Below are 21,561 nucleotides of genomic sequence, written 5' to 3' on the forward strand. Positions count from 1 at the left end.
TGCAACCTCCACCGCCCGGGTTCAAGCAATTCTCCTGCCTCAACCTCCTGAGTTGCTAGGATTACAGGTGCCCACCACCATGTCTGGCTAATTTTTGTATTTTTAGTAAGACAGTTTTGCCATGTTGGCCAGGCTGGTCTTGAACTCCTGACCTCAAGTGATCCACCTGCCTCGGCCTGCCAAAGTTCTGGGATTACTGGTGTGAACCACCGTGCCCGGCCAGCACCGGGACATCTTACCTTGGCTAAGGTAAGTCAAGACATTGCTGAAACTATACAAATGAAAGGTTGGTCAAAGCTAACCATTTTATTCTAAATGTATACCACTCTATAAACCATCAATGTACAGCACTGTTTCAAATTTTAGAAGTTTTACAAATTTCCCAAAAAGCTGAGCAAAGAGTGAGAAAGCAGGCAAAGAGATAAACCAGCAACCAGATAACACAAGAAATATGACAATGTTATTTTAAACAATTTCAAACATATGTGATTCTTACCTGATTTCATTTCCAAAAGCGTATTGTTATCAATTTCATGGTTAGCTTTTCCAGGCTGAGGCACTCGTAGTGGTATGATCTGAGGGACACACACTGAACCAGCAGTCATTTTCTCTCCATATATATATATATATATATATGAATTCCAATGTGCACTTATAGCTGTACACAAAAGCTGAAGAGAAGCACTTAATTTAAATGCAGCAAAACTAGTTAAAACGAGAGAATACTGTTAACATGGCACTACAAATATTATTCCCTTTTTAATTGAAATAATAATTACATTTCAGCTGTATTTGCTGTTGAGGTCTTGCGTGGGGTTTCGATTATCTAAATACCTCACTTCTGCGAAAAGAGCATGAATGAATGAGATGGGGGAAAGAAGTTACTTTAAAAGGGCAAATTAAACGAGTAAGGCAAAACAGAGACTATCACTAATGCTCTGACTTGAGTTCCCTCTAAATCATTTATTGCCTTTTCCTGCCTCTGGTGTGTGTCAGCTCTCTTGGCTTCAGGGCACGTCATCATATAAGGGGAACAGAAGTAATTCTGTGTGTACCACAAAATGTTAGTTAGAGCTATCTTTTTTGGGAAAGCTCCGGGTTCACAGCCTTGCCATTATCACCAGAGCAGTTCTAGTATTTGAAAGCTGCAAAGACACTTTAGAAGGACTGCAGAGTACTACTTCTCAGTGGAAAGGAAGTTTGCAAGAATATAAACAGTGACCAATAAACACAAGCCTCCCGTTCCATCTACTGTATTTATAAATCCTGGTATTAATAATTAACTACAGTATGAAAGCCTTACTGGTCTTTTTGGAGGTGAGGGTGGGGAAGAAGGTTGTCATAATTTTTAATGCACAGAAGATTTCAGGGGGAAAAAACGCTCACCTTAACACAACAACCATTTACATCTCTGTATTGCCTTTTCAAATTTCATTAATAATCCACAGATTTTGCCCAATTATAATCTACATATTCATTCCATTTTTATAGTCTACTTCTTGCATTCTCACTGTATTATTTAGTTCTCCATGTACTTATTTATCCATTTGTGGCTGGGCATTTAGGCTATTTCTAGTCTCTTTTTAGTTTTGCCTGTTGCAGTTCTAATAATGCTGATCTGAACATGTCTGCAGTTTGAGCTTTGTCACAGACTGTATTCTCAAAAATGGGGTACCTAAATTTAAGGGGTGAACTTAATGCCTTGTTGGATAGTTCCAGATCTAGGGCTAAGAATATAAACTACAGATACTGACAGCACAACAATAGCTCCTACAGGAGTGTGCTGGACTTGAGACTTGCCCATAGTCGCATTTCCATTCAAGTGAAAGGCAGATAAAATAAAAATAGTTGAAAAATTCTAAATAAAAAATATGTAGGAGAGGAAGTAATTCGCGAGCGTCAACTGGCAGCTGGCCTTAGGAAGCTGGGGTGGCCAGTGGGCCCCACACAAAGGGAATCAAGAAAAAAGGCAGATCCGCCAGGCCCAAATGGCAACGTGCAGTCAACAGGATCCCCAGACCCCTCAACTCTCCCAACGTGGACCGCCCCCTCGCAGCCCGGATCCGGAACCCCGGTTTGGTTGTCCCCGCCCATCAGGGGCTGCCAAGGACACCTGCATCCTTCGGCTGGAGTAAGGGAAGCTCTTCCCCTCCTCTAGCCGCCCTCCTCTTCCTCTAACCGCGGGGCCCGGGATCGGGACCCCTAATGCATCTCTGCCGCGCCCAACCCAGTCGCCGGCCTCTTACCGCCTCTTGCCTCCTCCTTCGCAGCCGCCCGGGTTACCACAGACGCTACGAGCCGCGCCCCGCCCACTGGGAGCTGGGCAGATGATTGGTGAAAACTCAGCTTCTTAGCAACTAGACCGGCCCCTGCCGCTCCGCAGGGAGCCTGGTACCCGCCTGAAGTTCCTTTCCCAGTGCTTTCCCGTAGGCATCTAAGAATATTCCTTCACAGAGTTGCCAAGTGCTAAAAGTTGGTTTCCCAACTCAGAATGAAGGAACCGGGCTTGTGCGTCCGATGGGCATTGACATTCTGGAAAACAAGAATAAGAAGCTGTAGCGGCGCCTGTAAGTGGGCTGGAGCAGGCGCGGCTTGGCCACCTCCCGCCGAAAGGCAAGGAAGGACCGGCTGCGACACGAGGAAGAAGGCCCCTCGCCCTCGGCAGAGCGCTATCTTCCACTGGTTTTCCGGGTTCCCCGGCTTGCTACCGGGCTGCTCCGTGCATCTTTCCCCCCAGGCGTCAGGAACTGCGCCCTCATGGCGGAGGTGAAGGTGAAGGTGCAGCCGCCCGACGCGGATCCGGTCGAAATAGAAAACAGGTAAACCAGTGAGGCTCCGGCTTGGCACTCCATCAGGCGCCCAGTCATTTGGGCAGCTGGACCCCTTCTCCGGGATCCCTTGGGAGTGGCCGGAGCGGGTTAGGTGAGCACGCGGGAAAACGATTGCGGGGTTCTGGACCCACTTGTTCCTTCCCATCCTGGGAGAGCAGAACTCAAGAAGTTCAAAATGGGTTTGACAGCTTGCAACTTTGTGTAGCTGGCTGGCTTTGCCCTGATACTTTTGAGGAAGTTGTGATGATGCGCTGCCTTCCTACTTTGACGCGATCCACTAGTACTTTGAGAGGAGCCCTCGGCTTTCCTTCCCCGTAGAACACTTGTGAATGGATGTTCTGATCCAGGATCGCTCTTGTCACTAAGGGAACGTCTATGACAAAACGTTTAGGCGGAGTTAGGGCGCAGTTGGTGATTACGAAGTAACATTAAGCCAGGTGGTTTCAGTGCAGTATTGAACTCAAGACTTTTAGGACACCCAAAGCCTCTGCCACTTTTATTTTTATTTGTTTGTTTGTTTGTTTTTGAGACGGAGTCTCGCTTTGTCACCAGGCTGGAGTGCAGTGGGCGATCTCGGTTCACTGCAATCTCCGCCTCCCGGGTTCAAGCGATTCCCCTGCCTTAGCCTCCCGAGTGGCTGGGACTACAGGCTCGCGCCACCACGCCCAGCTAATTTTTTGTGTTTTAGTAGAGACGGGGTTTCACCATGTTGTCTGGGATGGTCTCGATCTCCTGACCTCGTGATCCGCCCGCCTCGGCCTCCCAAAGTGCTGGGATCACAGGCGTGAGCCACCGCGCCCGGCCCACTTTTATATTCTTTACCGAGGCACTGCCACTCTTAGATTATCACGTAGTTTTAAAAGACCCAACTTTCTCAGACTGTTAGGAATAATACATTTGTTGATGTTGACTAGGTGAAGATTTTGACTTTTTTTGTTTGGTAGGTATAATTCCAAAAACAGGCCCCATTATGGTGAATTGTCATAATAAATTTTGGCTTCCCACCAGAAACATCTGCATTTGCCTCCTGCTTGCAGATTTATGGCTTAACTTGTCATGCTTATTACACCCGAGAAAACTGAAGTCTCAGCTTTAATATTTTTTCTGTGATTTCATTAGACTTTTGCTCTAATTTAAAGTTCTTATTAGTGAGGAAAAGAAATATTCTTAAATAACAATAATACTGTAAACATGTATTTAGAAATCATCTTCTTCAATTCCTGACATGCTTTGATCCAAAACCATCACAGAAACCCAGATTGTCTGCCAAATGTGAAAAAGGCACAATTTCAAACTATTCTACTTGTATTTTTACCCCCACTGTCTCTTGAAACAGGTAACCATGAAGGATAACATTAATACCTTTGTTTCTAGGATTATAGAATTATGTCACCAGTTCCCTCATGGAATCACAGACCAAGTAATTCAGAATGAAATGCCTCATATAGAAGCCCAGCAGCGGGCAGTAGCCATCAATAGGTTGTTGTCTATGGTAAGGTGAATCTAACTATTTTGCATAATTACTGATATGCTGATTATCACTGGTTTTTATTATGTAGTTGTGATGGTTAATTTCATGTCAACTTGACTAAGATACAGGATTCCTAGATATCTAGTTAAACATTTTATTGGAGTGTCTGTGTGGGTGTTTCTGAAAGAGGTTAGTTAGCATTTTGAATTGGTGAACAGAGTAAAGTAGATATGGGTCCAGTTGGGTGAGCATCATCCAATCCATTCAGGGCCTAAATAGAACAAAGTGGCAGAGGAAGATTGAATTCACTCTTTCAATTCAATCTTGAGCTGGGCTATGAATCTTGTGCCCTCAGCACTCCCGGTTCTCAGACCTTCAGACTTGGACTGGCATCTACACCATCAGCTCTCTGCTCTCAGCCCTTTGATCTCCAAAACCAACTTTCCTGGGTCTCCAGCTTACAGAGGGCAGATGATGGGACTCCTCAGCCTCCATAATCACAGAGCAAATACCTTCTGATGAATCTTTCAAGAAGGAGATGTATCCTATTGGTTTTTTTCTCTGGAGAACCCTAATACAGCAGTCATAAAACGAGAAAGTGTGTTAGGTTTGACTGATAAGACTCTAAACCAGGAAACAGCTCAAACTACCTGAATTGAAAAAAGAAGAAATAATTATGCATTATAAGACAAATGAAATAAATGTATTATGGTATAACTGTTGTATTTATTAATTGCCACTGCCATACATAGGCCTAGTCTGTTCTCACCTTCTGTTTGCTTCCTACTGCTGGTGTTGGGCCATTTCCTATAAAATATACCACCCCCCTCCACCCCCTGATTTTCCTATGAGTTGTCACAGAGCCCAGTCATCAGGGTTTCATTCTCCACATTGTCACTCTGAGCATTTCAGGAAGCAAGAATGGGTCCAGTTGAATGAAGAATGTTGGGCTTTGTGGAGGAAGTGCAGCCTTAGCCCCCAGTGACATTGCAATGGAATTTATCAGTGAAGCCATTCTCCATCCGTCCAGAAACAAACAAGCAAGACTGTCTAAAAACCCACCTAGTGGTGCCTGATGCTCTAAATCTCCCTTACTTTCCCTCATCATCAAAACATCCTTTTCCTAAGAGCATTTCAGTTTGGCTTTAGTAGCAGTTAGGTTAAAGAGTTCTACGCCAAGGCCTCATCTGAATGACTGATTTGTTTTTTAAGTCTACTAGCCTTGTTGGATTTCCAAGGGCTCTGGATGTGGAGATTTGGGGTCCGATGAATCTTTTCTTAAACCTTTCCCATCAATTTTCTAGCTCAGGAGTTGGCAAACTTTTTCTATAAAGTGCCAGACAGTATATGTTTTAGGCTTTGTGAGCCATATGATTTCTGTCACAACTACTCTGTCATTTTAGCAAGAAGCAGCCATGGACGATGATACATAAACAAATGGCTACAGCCATGTTCCAACAAAACTTTGGTTATAAAAACAAGCTATGGAGCAGATTGCTCACCCCTGTTCTAGCCCAAGGACAAAGGAATGTTGCTGATTTCTGGTTATTTCACTGTGGTTAAGGTCTTCAGCTCTAGGAAAGACAGAGGAAGGGATTCTGGGAGGTTGTAGCAGTGGAAAAAGTTCTTTTTTTCCTCTGATCGCCCTCTCAGCTCTTTCCTTCTGACTGAAAATCATCTTCAGCACCTCTCTTTTACCACCTCTGCCACCACCCACCCACTGCGAGTCCTATGGCTATAGGTTGTATGTAGGCAGTAGTAGAGCTATCAAAGGATATTAAGAAAGGGAGTGATTATTAATAAATCATGTAATATTTCTGATTTTAGCTCTTAAAAACAGTTCTTAAATTTGCTGTCCACACCCCCTCCATTTCTATCCCTGGTACTGCATCATGTTCAGGCTCATGGCTTTTACCTGGACAGCTGCAGTAGCATCTTAACTGGTTTCCATGACTCCATCTGTCTCAGAGAAGCCAGCCTGATTTGGGATTACAGTCATGAGCCACTGCGCCTGGCCCCTGATCTGTCTTAAATGCAGGTCTGACCAAGGCACTCTACCACCTACAATTTGTTTATACTGGAGATTCAAGTTCAAACTCCTGGGTTTACCACACTGAGTCCCTGCATTGCTCACCAGCCTCATCTCCACCACTCTACTTCAAAAGTTAGGTTTCAGGAGGAGCAGATTGTTTTTGGTTTCCGGCCACATCATGCTGTTTCATGCCTCAGGACTCATGTTGTTCCCCTGCTTAGAAGGTTCTTCTTATTCTTTACAGATGACTAACCCATTAGGACTCAACTCTGCCATTGTCTCTAGAAAGTCACTGAACCCCCCCAGGTTGGGCCACAGCCTGTTCTCCGAGTACCCAATCTGGGAGTTCAGGGTGGCTTTACTTACCTCTATCTTAATGCCAACCAGATGGGTATTGAAGTCAGCTGTGTGTTTCCCTTTTAGAATTAATGTTGTTCCCCCAAACACCTATCATAACACCTGGCACAGTATAAGTATTCAGTAAATATTCATAAGCTGGATAAATGACCCAGAGCCTCTGGATTGGGCCTTGTAGTCCTACTTTGCCACTTCGTGGGGTCAGGGAACAGAAGGAGTGTGTCACTGTTCATTCAGTATGTAAATCCATTTCCAAGTCATGAGTGTCTTGTTTTAAAACAAGGGAATGGGCCGGGCACAGTGGCTCATGCTAGCAATCCCAGCACTTTGGGAGGCCGAGGTAGGTGGATCACTTGAGGCCAGGAGTTCAAGATCAGCCTGGCCAACATGGCATAACCCTATCTCTACTAAAATACAAAAATCAGTGTGGCATGGTGGCATACACCTGTAATGCTAGCTACTTGGGAGGCTGAGGCACGAGAATCGCATGAACCTGGGAGGCAGAGGTTGCAGTGAGCTGAGATTGTGCCATAGCACACCAGCCTGGGTGACAGAGTGAGACTCTGTCTCTAAATAAATAAATAAATAAATAAACAAGGGAATAGCATTCCTCTCAACTGTGGCTTTCCAGTACTTCCAGAGCCTAGTGGTATAATTATCTGGGTTCTGTTAAGTTCGGACCCAAGGAAATTGAGGAGCATGACAGACATACTTTATTTTACTTTTGATTTGCTATATAAAAACAATACTACTCTAGTCCTTTTATTCATTGGCTGACTTCAGTAAATGTCACTATTAACTTTTTTTGTTTTTTGTTTTGTTTGTTTTTTGCTTTTCAAGATGGAGTCTTGCTCTGTCACCCAGGCTGGAGTGCAGTGATGCAATCTCAGCTCAGCCTCCCATGTAGCCAGGACTACAGGTGCATGCCACTGCACCTGGCTAATTTTTGTATTTTTAGTAGAGACAGGGTTTCGCCATGTTAGCCAGGCTGGTCTCAAACTCTTGACCTCAAATGGACCACATGCTTTGTCCTCCCAAAGTGCTGAGATTACAGGTGTGAGCCACCACGCCCAGCCATTAACTTTATAAATTTTATTTTTCACTGTGCAAGAGAATATGCCTATTTAGTCTTTATTTCAACTTTTTATTTATATAAATTATATTTTATTTTATATATGTAATTTGGATTTATATTGATTTTTAATATAGATTGTTATTCTCAAGCTGCTTTTTAAAAATTCTTTATGCATTGATCATATAACCAAGCCAAGATCTAGCCTACAGGAAGTTGTTAGTGATATTTTGAAAAATTTTGAGATTAAAGAGCAGGTTTTGAAAAATTAAGAATGTTAAAAGAATGCATCAACATTTGTCATTTGATTTAACATATCTCCAAAATAACTGACTCCTGTTTTCTACTGTTTTAAAAACTAGGGTCAGTTGGATCTCTTAAGGAGCAATACGGGCCTTTTATATAGAATAAAGGACTCTCAGAATGCTGGGTAAGTACTTGTTTTTTTAATTTTAAAAAAATGTTTATTATTGCAAAAGCATGTGTTGGGAATAAAGCTAATACAAAATTACATAAACCTGTCCTGTGTATCATCCCTGCCTCCTATGATATATTCCATTTCCCAGAGGTAACTGCTCTTAATAATTTAGTATATATCCTTTCTTCTAGCTATATATAAATACACATAGATGATTATATATTTATATATAATCTTTCTCTTTTTTTTTTAACAAAAATGGAATCATGCTATCCATTCTGTTTTGCAACTTGTTTTTTTCACTTACTGTATCTTGGACATCTTTTCATGTTGGTACACACAGCTCTGTCTCATTCTTTTTAAGGTAAGCCTTTCTTTTGGTAAATATGTCACTGTGGTGACCTTGTCTGCTAATTTTGTTTAAGTAGTGATGTAGATTATTAGATTATCCTATAGTCTTTACCTTACTAATTTTACTTTATTCCGCTACAGTAAAATGAAGGGATCCGATAACCAAGAAAAACTGGTATATCAAATCATAGAGGATGCAGGAAATAAAGGTAAGCATGTGGAAGATGAAGCAGAAGAAAACGTTGTCTTTGGAACTAGATATAGGGACCCAGATCTCAGCTTCCCAGGGTAGAACTCAGTGGACAGAGTATACTGAGGAAGGGAATAGAACATACAAATATAACATGCATGTGCTTGAAGGACACCCAAGAGTAAGGCCATTGTTGCCTTGAAAGAGACAAGAACTAGAGGGCTGTGGCCAGGGATGGAAAAAGACTTCTGAATTCTGAGTCACATGAATGTATTATCTATTCAAAATAAATAAAATTTAAGTTTCTTTTTTTTTTAAATCTGTGCCTTCTAGCTATATGACCATGGACAAGTTACTTAAACTTTGTGAGCTTCAGTTCCTTTATCTTTTCTATAAATTGTGGATGCTGACACCTCTCGTTTTTGCAAGGACCAAAAGGAAAGCTGGTGTGGTGTAGTAGTGTCTTAACAGATGTCCCTCAGCAGCTATAGTTCCTCTTCTACCCCCTTGAAGAACTGTATCTAAATTGCAACCCTAAGTTAAAATAATTTGGGATCTATTTGAGTCATTGATATTAGCTGGAAAAATTGAGATGTAATCTGAAATTACATAACTAATTCTTATATTTATTAAAATTAACATTTTTAAAAATAGTCCTATGAGAAAGCCATTCTGCATATTTTTTTAATCTTCCTATCTCATATGCCATTACATTGGGAAGAAAATAAAGCAAAATATTTACATACATTCCCTTTCCATATATAACACTTATTTCCTTCTTTGAAAAAGAAATCATTGCTTCTCACACAAGGCTTTTAGCAGCCATAAGAACCGTAGGCTTCCTTTTCCATCTCACAAATACAATGTTGTATAAATAATGGATTACATGCATGCAGACACTCATCTAGTGTTTTTGTCCCACTTGAGGATGGCAGTTGACCTTGACCCAAATCTAAGTTTGTATTTCACGTTTACAATCTAAAATGAAAATATCAGAAAACAGAGATAAGGGTACAGATGATAAAATTCCATTGCATCCATGATTTTTCCTTCCATTATAAAAACGTCCTTTTCATAATTTTTTTTTCTTTTTTTTTGAGATGGAGTCTTGCTCTATTGCCCAGGCTGGAGTGCAGTGGCGTGATCTCGGCTCAGTGCAACCTCTGCCTCCTGGGTTCAAACGAATCTCATGCCTCAGCCTCCCGAGTAGCTAGGACTACAGGTGCACGCCACCAGGCCCGGCTAATTATTTTTGTATTTTTAGTAGGGACAGAGTTTCACCATGTTGGCCAGGCTGGTCTCAAATTCCTGAGCTCAGGTGACCCACCTGCCTCGGCCTCCCTAAGTGCTGGGATTACAGGCATGAGCCACCATGCCCAGCCCTTTCCATAAATTTTTTAAAAGTTTGCCACACTGGGATTCCAAGAAATTTCTAGTTAGAAATTACAAATCATTATAATAAGTCTTACAAAGCATTACACTTATTTATTGTTTAGCATATTTTTGCTACTTTAGCCAACGTTCTTACCTCTAAGTCATTTCATTTTTACTGTTAGCTTTATACTGCTAGCTTTAGAATGAGATACAAGTTAGAGGAATAACATTAAAAATCCATGAAAACCAGAGTTCAATTTATTTTACTTTACTTTCTCATAGGAATATGGAGCAGAGATATCCGCTATAAAAGTAATTTGCCATTAACAGAAATCAACAAAATTCTGAAGAATCTGGAAAGTAAAAAGCTTATCAAAGCTGTTAAGTCTGTAGCAGTGAGTAGTCCTTTCTTCAAATACCCACTTACATATGTTGCTTCAAGTTTTTATTCTTGAAGTTATGTCATGATTTAGAACAGCTGGTCAAAAAAGACTTAAAATTTTAGCTCATGTTGGATTGGTTTGGAGATACTGCTTAGACTTGTCCCTGCACAGTTAGTTCTTGGTGTGTCACCCACTCAAAAATCTAAAACTACTTTACTGTCTTCAGTGAAGAATCTTTGAAACTGTGAACATTTTTCCTAGATTTTGTGGTGTGTAAGATAATTTACTTTATCCTGACATATTAGCTTTCTCCTTCAACAAAGAGTGTTTGCTGTGTGCCAGACACTGTTCTGAGTGCTTGGGATACATTAATGAACAAGTCGTAGAAAGATCCCTGCCTTGGTGGAGCTTCTCTTCTAGTACACGTGTGTTTTTCCTGCTCCTCATCCTGCCCCACCCCTGTTCCAGAGCTGGCTCCCTCAGGGACATCTGCCCCTGACCTCACTGATTTAGACATCAGAGGAACTGAGATTCCCCTAGAATAAAGTTTGCTTCAATACACAGTTCATAAGAATTACAGCTATAATTCAAATTTTATAATTTCAGAGCTGTTAGGTCTGTGGCAGTGAGTAGACCTTTCCTCAAATATCCACTTACATATGTTGCTTCAAGTTTATATTTTTGAATAAAACAAGAATTATAAGAATTATAACATCACTTATAAGAATTTGATGCTTATTAGTGATTTTATTTATCAGAATAGCATTTCCCTTCCACATTGTTTAATGGATAATTTCAAATATATACAAAGGTAGAAAAAATCATATAATAAATCCCTATCATGTAGCCTCATTTTGTCAGTCTTCCTTCTACATCTTTATGTTTAATAACAGCTTTGCTGAAATATAATTCATCATTCATACCAGAGAATTCATTCAACCTTTTAAAGTGTAAAATCTTTGGATTTACAGTCCCTGGTTTTTACTATAATCTAAGAGTTGTGCAACCGTCACCGCTGTCCTAATTTTAGAACATTTTCATCACCCCCAAATGTGGCCACTAGTATTTGTTTCCCAGCCTCTCTTTCCACAGGCCCTAATAACGAATAATTTATTTTCTGCCTTTATTATAGATTTGCCTATTCTGGACAGTTCCTATAAATGGAATAATAGAATATGTAGTCTTTTATGTATGACTACTTTGACTTAGCATGATGTTTTCAAGATTTATCCATATTGTGCTTCATTCCTTCTTATTGCCAATTAAAATTCCATTGTATAGATGTATATCATCTTTTGTTCATTCATCCGTTGGTGAACTTCTGTGTCCTTTTAAGGGTTAAAATAATCTTAGATCTCGGTGTAAAGTGCAAAACTATAAAACTTTTTGAAGAAAACATAGAAAATCTACATGACCTTGGCTTTGTTAATGAATTCTTGGACTACAACTCCAATAGTAGTCTATGAAAGAAAATGGTAATAAGTTGGAGTTTATCAAAATTTTTTGAAAACCTCTGCTTTGCAAGACACGTTAAGAGAATGAAAAGACAAGTTACAAACCAAAAGATATTTGCAAATCACATATTTGATAAAGGACTTGTCTCCAAAATATACAAAGAACTCCTAAAATTCAGCAATAAGAAAACAACACTTTGGGAGGCCAAGGTGGGTAGATCACCTGAGGTCAGGAGTTCAAGACCAGCCTCACCAACATGGTGAAACCCTGTCTCTACTAAAAATACGAAATTATCCAGGCGTGGTGGCACATGTCTGTAATCCCAGCTACTTGGGAGGCTGAGGCAGGAGAATTGCTTGAACCCGGGAGGCAGAGGTTGCAGTGAGCAAGATTCACCATTGCACTCCAGCCTGGGCAACAAAAGCGAAACTCCTTCTCAAAAAAAAAAAACAAAGAAAACAAATAATCCAACTAAAAATGAGCAAAAGACTGAACCTCACCAAAGAAGACATACAGATGGCAGATAAGCATATGAAAAGATGCTCTACATTATTTTTCATTAGAGAACTGCAAATTAAAATAAAATTTAGTGTAGTGAGAGACCACTACACACCTATTAGAATAGCTAAAATCTAAAAATTGGTAATACCGTATGCTGACAAGATACAGACCAAGACGAACACTCATACATTGCTAAGAATGCAAAATGGTACAGTCCCTTGGTAAAAAAAACTGGGCAGTTTTTTACAAAACTAAACAGAGTCTTACCATATCATCCAAAGGTCAAGCTCTTAAGTATTTACCCAACTGATTTGAAAACTTATGTCCACATAACTACATGAATATTTATAGCAGCTTTATTCGTAATCAGCAGCTTTATTCATAATCAAAAACTGGAAGCAACCAAGGTATCCTTCAATAGGTGAATGGATAAACAAACCAGAATAGTATTCAGTTATAAAAAGAAATAAGCTATCATGAAAAGATATGAGTAAATCTTAAATGCATATTGCTAAGTAAAAGAAGCCAGTCCGAAAAGGCTACATACTATATGATTACAACTATATGACATATTGGAAAAGGCAAAATTAGACAGACTAAAAAGATCAGGGGTGAGGGCAGGGATGGTAGGGAAGGTTGAATAGGTGAAGCATGAGAAATATTCCTAGAGTGGTGAAATTATTTTGTATGACAGAAGCATTAACCAAATTTGGAAGCCCACCCAAGCTTTGCTGTCCAAAGTTTTTATTAGGGTTTCATTATACAGGCATGATTGATTGAATCCTTGGTCATGTGAGTGAATTCAATCTCCAGCTCCTCTCTCCTCCCAAGAGATTGGACTGATGTCACGTGGCCCACAGCCCCAACCCTCTAATCATGTGGTTGGTCTTTCCAGCATGGACAGCTCCTATCCTGAAACTATTTAGGGTCCTATCAGGAGTCACCTTGTTAGCATAAACCCAGGTGTGGTCTAAGGGATTCACCATGAATAACAAGGCCTATTGGGAAATTCCAAAGATGTAGAAGTTACTTCCTAGGAAAAAGGGACAAAGTCTAGCCAAATTTTTTTTTTTTTTTTTTGAGACATGGTCTGGCTCTGTCATCCAGACTGGAGTGCAGTGGCACGATCACAGCTCACTGCAGCATCAACCTCCTGGGCTTAAGCCATCCTCCCATCACAGCCTTCCAAGTAGCTGGGACTATAGGCACATGCCACCATGCTCAGCTAATTTTTGTATTTTTGTAGAGACAGGGTTTTACTATGTTGCCCAGGCCTGTCTTGAACTCCTAGACTTAAAGATCTGCCCACCTCAGCCTCCCAAAGTGCTGGGATTATAGGCATAAGCCACCATGCCTGGCCCAAATTCTTCATGTTTACAACCCAGTGAAATTTGGGTTCCTCAGTGTTGGAGTGAGCAGTTACAGACAAACAAGGAAAGTTAGAATGATCCATGTAGTAATGGATTAAACTTGAAAATATCAGTATGGACTCTTGTGTAATTTAATATAAATAATATAGATGGTTATGTTTAGAAATATTGAGTATAGCTATGTATATATACAAGGGTTAATATGCACACATAAATCTCATGCTGCCAACTGAGAAGGCCTAGAAGTGATGGCATCCCGATGGCAATGAACACATCTAGTGCCCAAGTCGTGGTTTCTAATGCTGTCATGCAATAATATGAACACATAGAAAATGCTCCTGATGGCTGGGCCCGGTGGCTCATGCCTGTAATCCCAGCACTATGGGAGGCCAAGGAGGGTGGATCACCTGAGATCAGCAATTAGAGACCAGCTTGGCCAACATGGTGAAACCCCATCTCTACTAAAAATACAAAAAAATTAGCTGGGCGTGGTGACGGGCGCCTGTAATCCCAGTTACTTGGGAGGCTGAGACAGGAGAATCGCTTGAACCTGGGAGGTGGAGGTTGCAGTAAGCTGAGGTCGTGTGCCATTGCACTCCAGCCTGGCAACAAGAGCGAAACTCCGTCTCAAAAAAAAAAAAAAAAAGAAAAGAAAATGCTCTTGACATCTTGTAGTGCTAAAAAGTAAGAAAGTGCTACAATAGCTGGACACGGGGACTCATGCCTGTAATCCCAGCACTTTGAGAGGCCGAGGCGGGAGGATCACGAGGTCAAGAGATCGAGACCATCCTGGCCAACATGGTGACACCCCCGTCTCTACTAAAAATACAAAAATTAGCTGGGCATGGTGGCGCGTGCCTGTAGTCCCAGCTACTCGGGAGGCTGAGGCAGGAGAATCACTCGAACCCAGGAGGCAGAGGTTGCAGTGAACCAAGATTGCACCACTGCACGCCAGCCTGGGCAACAGAGCAAGACCCTGTCTCCAAAAGAAAAAAAAAAAAAGTGCTAAAATACACACACACACACGATGGGAGCATATCAAAGGGATACAGGAACCAAGTGAAAAGCTTCCAATGCCCAAAGCATTCCAAAGCTTCCAGTGTGGGAATAACAATGAAGTATTTGAATGTAAATCAAAGTATAAAATAAATACTCATGAGTCCATAGTGATAGAAATATGGTGTTTGAGAAACTGTCACAACTAAAAGAAGCCTGAGAGAGATGATTAAATGTAGTATGATGTCCTGGATGGAATCCTGGAGCAGAAAAGGAACATTAGGACTAATGAAATCTGAATAAAGTATGGCATTTAGTTAGTAATGATTTATCAATATTAGTTCATTAATTGTGACAAGTGTACCACACTAATCCAAGATGTTAAAAATAGGGGAAACAGCATGGAGTATATAGGAGCTCTGTGTACTATCTTTGCAATAATTTTGTACATCTTAAACTGTTCCAAAATATAGGTGTTTTTCTTTCTGTTTTTGGAAATTGTTATCTTATAAACACATGAACTGTGCATGTTCTTTCCTAGGCCTCAAAAAAGAAGGTGTATATGCTCTATAACCTGCAGCCAGACCGGTCTGTGACTGGTGGAGCCTGGTACAGTGACCAGGATTTTGAATCTGAATTTGTAGAGGTGCTTAACCAACAGTGTTTTAAATTCCTACAGTCCAAGGTGAGGTATGATTGAGGAAACATCACTGCAAACCCTCTTGTAAAAAGTTTTTCACAAAGGATTTTAATCTATTTCTCATATTTTATAGGAATTAAAAACCTGAAATTGGGAATTTTTACTAAACTAAATATGTTCTGCTGTTGGTTTGACTCAGTATAAAGTGTATTCAGAAAACACACCAATATTCTTACTTACATTTCTTATGTTTCAATCCTTATAGGCAGAAACAGCACGAGAAAGCAAACAGAACCCAATGATACAAAGAAATAGTTCATTTGCCTCATCACATGAAGTGTGGAAATATATCTGTGAATTGGGAATCAGTAAGGTCAGAACTGAATTTCATCTTATTTTTAAAACTTATTCTTCGTCATATACAATGTATTCCAAACATGTATTTGACCCAGATTGGTTTTTTTTTTGAGATGGTAGCTACGAACATTCTGCAGAATCCACTTTGGGAAAATACTGTCCTGTATCTTAGGCAAAGGCAGTCACTGCCATTGGGCATTGTCTGAACTGATACTCAGCTTGGGATACTGGTGCTTTTTTTTTTTTTTTTTTTTTTTTTGGAGATAGGTCTCATTTTGTTGCCCAGGCCGGTTTTGAACTACTGGACTCAAGTGATCCTCCTGCGTTGGCCTCCCAAAGTGCCACTGTAACCTAGCCTTTTGAAATTCTTTTTTTAAGGACACTGATGCTTTTCACAGTGAAGAAATCAAAGTGACCATTTGGACACATCACTTTAATTTCCTGGGCCTCAGATTTCTCATAAAAACTAGGAACTTGGACTATTTGATGTCTAAAGTGCCTTTCTGCTCAAGCATTTTATAAATCTCCAATAAATTCCTGCTAAAGAAATGTTATTTTTATGATTTCTAGATTTTACTTAGGAAGTAAAGATACCAGAAAGTGTCAAACTCAGCATGAGCTTGGAGTTCTGTCCCTAGCATCTCAGTGGTTTGTGCTAACTTGGACTATTGTTCCTCCTCTTAGTGCTTTAAATTTCTCCACCCCAGCATAATGTTTCTCCCATTTCACAGCAGAATTATGACCCTTTACTGTTTTATTTATTTATTTGAGATGGAGTTTGGCTCTTGTTGCCCAGGGTGGAGTACAGTAGTGCGATCTCAGCTCACTGCAACCTCCGCCTCCCGGGTTCAAGCCATTCTCCTGCCTCAGCCTCCCGAGTAGGTGGTATTACAAGTGCCCGCCACCATACCCAGCTAATTTTTGTATTTTTAGTAGAGACAGGGTTTTGCCATGTTGGCCAGGCTGGTCTCGAACTCCTGACCTCAAGTGATCCACCCGCCTCGGCCTCCCAAAGTACAGGCGTGAGCCACCGCGCCCAGCAACACTTTACTGTTTTTAACACCCTCCAAGTGGATGTCTCCCTGTCCTATTTGTGTCCTTTCTGATGTATCCCTTTTTTAGGTAGAGTTATCCATGGAAGACATTGAAACCATCCTGAATACGCTCATTTATGATGGAAAAGTGGAGATGACGATTATTGCTGCAAAAGAAGGCACAGTTGGCAGTGTAGATGGACACATGAAACTGTACAGGGCAGTCAATCCAATCATCCCTCCCACGGGTTTGGTCCGGGCACCCTGTGGACTCTGCCCGGTGAGTTAAAGTGGCTTCACTTTACACTTGACTGACCCCGGGTGCAGGTGCCACATTAAGAAACAGAGCAAGCACACCCCAGTTTTCTCAGACTCTTAGGGTTGAACAAGAGCTATTCAAACCTCCATGAAACCTTGATGAACAGACCTTTAATGAACACATCATTGCTTTACTTTTTTTTTTTTTTTTTTTTTTGGTGAGACGGAGTCTCACTCTATCACCCAGGCTGGAGTGCAGTGGCGTGATCTTGATTCATTGCAGCCTCCAACTCCCGGGTTCAAGCAACTCTCCTGCCTCAGCCTCTTGAGTACCTGAGATTATAGGTGCCCGCCACCACGCCCAGCTAATTTTTTGTATTTTTAGTGGAGACGGGGTTTCACCATGTTGGCCAGGCTGGTCTTGAACTCCTGACCTCAGGTGATCCCCTCAGCCTCCCAAAGTGCTGAGATTACAGGCATGTGCCCTTGTACCCGGCCCCCTGCTTTACATTCTTTCTTGGAACAACCACATTAAGGATATTTGCGTTTTCTGCTCTTGGCCTTGAAATGGACACTTTTTGATGAGGGCTAATCATTTCACCTAAATAGGGCAGAAAATGAGATTTGTTGAGAACCTACCTTGGGCCAGATGTGTCCTTGATGATTTCCATAGGTGGTCTCATTTAATCCTCCTTACGTTCTTGAAGCTAGTGGTGTTATTTCCCCTTAAAAGTGAGGGAGCTTAGGCTTAGGAAGACATAGGGGCATACGGCTTAGAAGTAACCGGGATTCAAACCCAGAGATCATGTCTTTCCCCTGCAGCATGCCCCAGCACTCCTCCTTCATTCGTTCCCAAATATTGTAAGTGCCAACTCTATGCTCTAGGCACTAAGGATACAAGAGAAAGCAAGAGACACTGTCCCAGTTCTCATGGCATTTATAGTCATGAGCCTGTGTGTGTTTTATTTCATTATACCAGCCTTTGTCTGTATGCCTAAGCTCTGTATGCCGTGGTTTCAATCCCTAGACAAAAGGCTAACATATTAGGAATTCTATTTTGCACCCTTCACAAAAACGTAGCTAAACATGAAACATTCGGTTAATCAAAATTAAGTCATTCATATGTATAGGTCTCCCTGCCTGTATTCCTGTGTTACCTGGTGATAGCCTTTTGCCCAGCGGACAGGTGAGCATGGTCATCTTAATGCCACAGTAAAAAAAGCCTCTCTACTACTCCTAACTTGAGGATCACAAAGCAGGCCCTATTATTATAGTGTGTTCCCCGCCCCTCGAGATGGAGTCTTGCTGTCGCCCAGGCTGGAGTGCAGCGGTGCCATCTCGGCTCACTACAACCTCCGCCTCCCGGGTTCAAGCAATTCTCTTGCCTCAGCCTCCCGAGTAGCTGGGATTACAGGCGCCTGCCACCACGCTCAGCTAATTTTTGTATTCTTAGTAGAGACGGGGTTTCACCATGTTAGCCAGGATGGTCTTGATTTCTTGACCTTGTGATCCGCCCACCTCGGCCTCCCAAAATGCTGGGATTACAGGCGAGAGCCACCGTGTCCAGCCATAGTATGTTCTTAAATACAGTCCCAGTCCCTTTCAGTTTGAAAGTTTTGTTTTTAATCTTGCTTTAAATAAGTGGTTGAGTCTTAGATATTTTAAAACTTTAATTTGAATATAATTTTTTTTTCTTTTTTAAAGGTTTTTGATGACTGCCATGAAGGTGGTGAGATTTCACCATCTAACTGTATTTACATGACAGAGTGGCTTGAATTTTAATAGAGAGCTATGAACTTTATTGACATTTTCCAAATGAAGTTACTTTGGGAGCAGATAATTTAATTCATGATGGAACATCAAATCTCCTTGAAAGCAAACTTCACAATAATGGATTTAGACTTGCTGCTATGAAAACATATTTTTTTATTTATGAAGACTAAATTTATATTGGTAAAACAGCCAGTAGAATATGAAAGAAATAAGGTTAGTAGTGAAATTCACTCTTCAATAAATAAAACACTTTGAAACTCCGGAGGACCACATCTTTCAAGACTTCTGATGGGTCAAGGAAAAAGATGCCAACATAACCCGTATTTACCAAGTACTATGATAATGGCTAGAGTATAAAAATGTTCTTTATAAAGTTATTTATTAAGTTCTTCATTGGAAGTTTTTTTTATATCTGGTTCACTACCACCATTTCTGTTTTCTACTTTCTCAGTGGTTTCATTGAAAAGAAATTAGAAGTGGTTAAAGGCAGGAATAGCAAAGGAGTGCAAACTTGGGGTATGACTGGGGGAGAGTGGAACATGCCTTTTCCGCACAATATTAATTCCTTTTTATATCAGAAATGTTCTTTTAGGAGATTATGCTACCATACTTACTTCAAACCCAATGACTACTGTCAAGGATATATTTTTAGTACATAAATATTATCATTTTCATCCTAAAGAATATTTTCACTGTTCCTTCTTTCTTAAAGTCTGTTTTACTCTGTAACTCCAATGTATTCTTTGTTAGAATTTACCCTAGATTCTTATTTAATGTCTGCAGTAGACTGAATGTTTGTGTGCCCCCAAAATTCTAATGTTGAAATCTCATTTCCAATGTGATGGTATTTGGAGGTGGGGCCTTTGGGAAGTGATAGGTCAGGAGAGTAACAGCCCTCATGAATGGGATTAGTGCCCTTATATAAAGAGACCCAGAGAACTCCATCACCCCTTCTGCCATGTGAAAGGGAGAAGACAAACATCCAGGAACCAGAAAGTGGGTCCTCACCAGAAAACAAATCTGTAAGCACCTTGATCTTGGACTTCCCAGCCTCCAGAATTGTGAGAAATAAATTTCTGTTGTTGATAAACCACCAGTCTACGGTATTTTGTTATAGCATTAACTAAAACTAAATATACTCCATGCCCTCCATTCACACTTTGTTTTGAGAGAGGGGATAACATTCTTTTTTTCTTATTCTGTTTTGGATTTATTTCCCTTCCTTATTCTGTTCTAAATCATGGTGTGATGTGTCTAAGCAGAAAGCCATTATAATTGTCCTCAGTTCTAATAGCACTTTCAGTTCCTATCGTCAGCCACATAGAAAACACTAGGTTATTTGATGTATTGTTGCACAGAAGTTGACTGTAGGGCTTTTTAGAATTTCAGCTTCATATTTTCACTTTGTAGCTCCACTTAGAAGTTTCTATATCCAAGCCAAAAACATGGGACCCATGGAAAGGAATTCAAGCTCCACTAGTACTGAGGGTTGGGTTCTAATACAGTTTGGAGATGCTCTAAGTGGATATCAGAAGAGTTATTTTAAGATAAATGGTATCAGTAAAATAAAATTCAGGCCACATTCTGTGAATTAGCATTTGATGACACTAGCTGTTTGTAACAAAAATTATTTCAAGTATTGGATATACATACATATATAAGATATACAGCCTTTTGGCCAGAACCCCCATCTTCCAGTAATTCGCCAAAATGATGAACACAAAGGGAAAGAGGAGAGGCACCTGATACATGTTCTCTAGGACTTTTAGAAAACATGGAGTTGTTCCTTCACGTATATGCGAATCTATAAGAAAGGTGATATTGTAGACATCAAGGGAATGGGTACTGTTCAAAAAGGAATGCCCCACAAGTGTTACCATGGCAAAACCGGAAGAGTCTACAATGTTACCCAGCATGCTGTTGGCATTGTTGTAAACAAACAAGGGCAAGATTCTTGCCAAGAGAATTAATGTGCATATTGAGCACATTAAGCACTCTAAGAGCCGAGATAGCTTCCTGAAATGCATGAGGAAAACGATCAGAAAAAAAAAGAAGCCAAAGAGAAACGTACTTGGGTTTGCCAGGAACGGTGGCTCACGCCTGTAATCCCAGCACTTTGGGAGGCTCAGGCGGGCGGATCACGAGGTGAAGAGATCGAGACCATCCTGGCCAACATGGTGAAACCCTGTCTCTACTAAAAATACAAAAATTATCTGGGCGTGGTAGCACACACCTGTAGTCCCAACTATTCAGGAGGCTGAGGCAGGAGAATCACTTGAACCTGGGAGGCGGGGGTTGCAGTGAGCTGAGATCACACCACTGCACTTCAGCCTGGTGACAGCGAGATTCCGTCTCCAGAGAAAGTTACCTGGGTTCAACTGAAGTGCCAGCCTGCTCCACCCAGAGAAGCACACTTTGTGAGAACCAATGGGAAGGAGCCTGAGCTGCTGGAACTTACTCGCTATGAATTCACGGCACAATAGGTGTTAATAAAAGATCTCTGGACTGTAAAAAAATATATATGTATGTATATATATGAACTTGGAAGACAGCTAGAAATGAGAAGAAACCAGCTTATATGTTTTAAATATAGACTTTGTCTTATATCTTTATAGCTAAAGATTGGTTTTTAGAGCTTAACATTCAATGGCTAAAACAAAAGTATTCCTTACCTCACCAATAAAGAGAAACTTCAAGC

The 21,561-nt window shown here is 40.8% G+C and overlaps 2 protein-coding genes across 9 annotated transcripts in view; one reads left to right on the forward strand and one right to left on the reverse strand.

Annotated features, from left to right (window-relative positions):
* DZANK1 (double zinc ribbon and ankyrin repeat domains 1) overlaps positions 1–2,338 on the reverse strand; it is an 83,835-nt gene extending 81,497 nt beyond the window's left edge. For 2 of the 8 annotated variants that reach the window (XM_054541615.2, XM_063720596.1), the window contains exons 1-2: positions 2,247–2,327; positions 497–589 (exon numbers count right to left, since the gene is read on the reverse strand). In XM_054541615.2, coding sequence (XP_054397590.2) covers positions 497–506 — 10 coding nt within the window. In that variant the 5' untranslated portion in view covers positions 507–589; positions 2,247–2,327. Of the gene's footprint in view, positions 1–496; positions 2,144–2,246 lie in introns of those variants that run through there. The other 6 variants (XM_054541616.2, XM_024239182.3, XM_024239183.3 and 3 more) reach the window with 6 other exon arrangements.
* A 20-nt stretch (positions 2,339–2,358) lies between these two features.
* Positions 2,359–19,953, forward strand: POLR3F (RNA polymerase III subunit F). Its single transcript, XM_009233350.4, has 9 exons — positions 2,359–2,819; positions 4,206–4,323; positions 8,126–8,193; positions 8,674–8,741; positions 10,379–10,491; positions 15,343–15,486; positions 15,707–15,814; positions 16,921–17,112; positions 18,795–19,953. Exons 1-9 carry the CDS (start codon positions 2,758–2,760, stop codon positions 18,870–18,872), a joined length of 951 nt encoding a protein of 316 aa, XP_009231625.1. The 5' UTR covers positions 2,359–2,757; the 3' UTR covers positions 18,873–19,953.
* The last annotated feature ends 1,608 nt before the right edge of the window (positions 19,954–21,561 follow it).

The sequence above is a fragment of the Pongo abelii genome, chromosome 21 (assembly GCF_028885655.2).
Source record: "Pongo abelii isolate AG06213 chromosome 21, NHGRI_mPonAbe1-v2.0_pri, whole genome shotgun sequence".
NCBI classification, from domain to species: Eukaryota; Metazoa; Chordata; class Mammalia; order Primates; family Hominidae; genus Pongo; species Pongo abelii.

Coding starts and splice junctions, on each gene's coding strand:
- POLR3F (XM_009233350.4), top strand. CDS start 2,758: ATGGCGGAGGTGAAGGTGAAGGTGCAGCCGCCCGACGCGGATCCGGTC. Junction 8,194..8,673: donor AAGGACTCTCAGAATGCTGG/GTAAGTACTTGT, acceptor ATTCCGCTACAG/TAAAATGAAGGGATCCGATA. Junction 15,487..15,706: donor TTAAATTCCTACAGTCCAAG/GTGAGGTATGAT, acceptor CAATCCTTATAG/GCAGAAACAGCACGAGAAAG.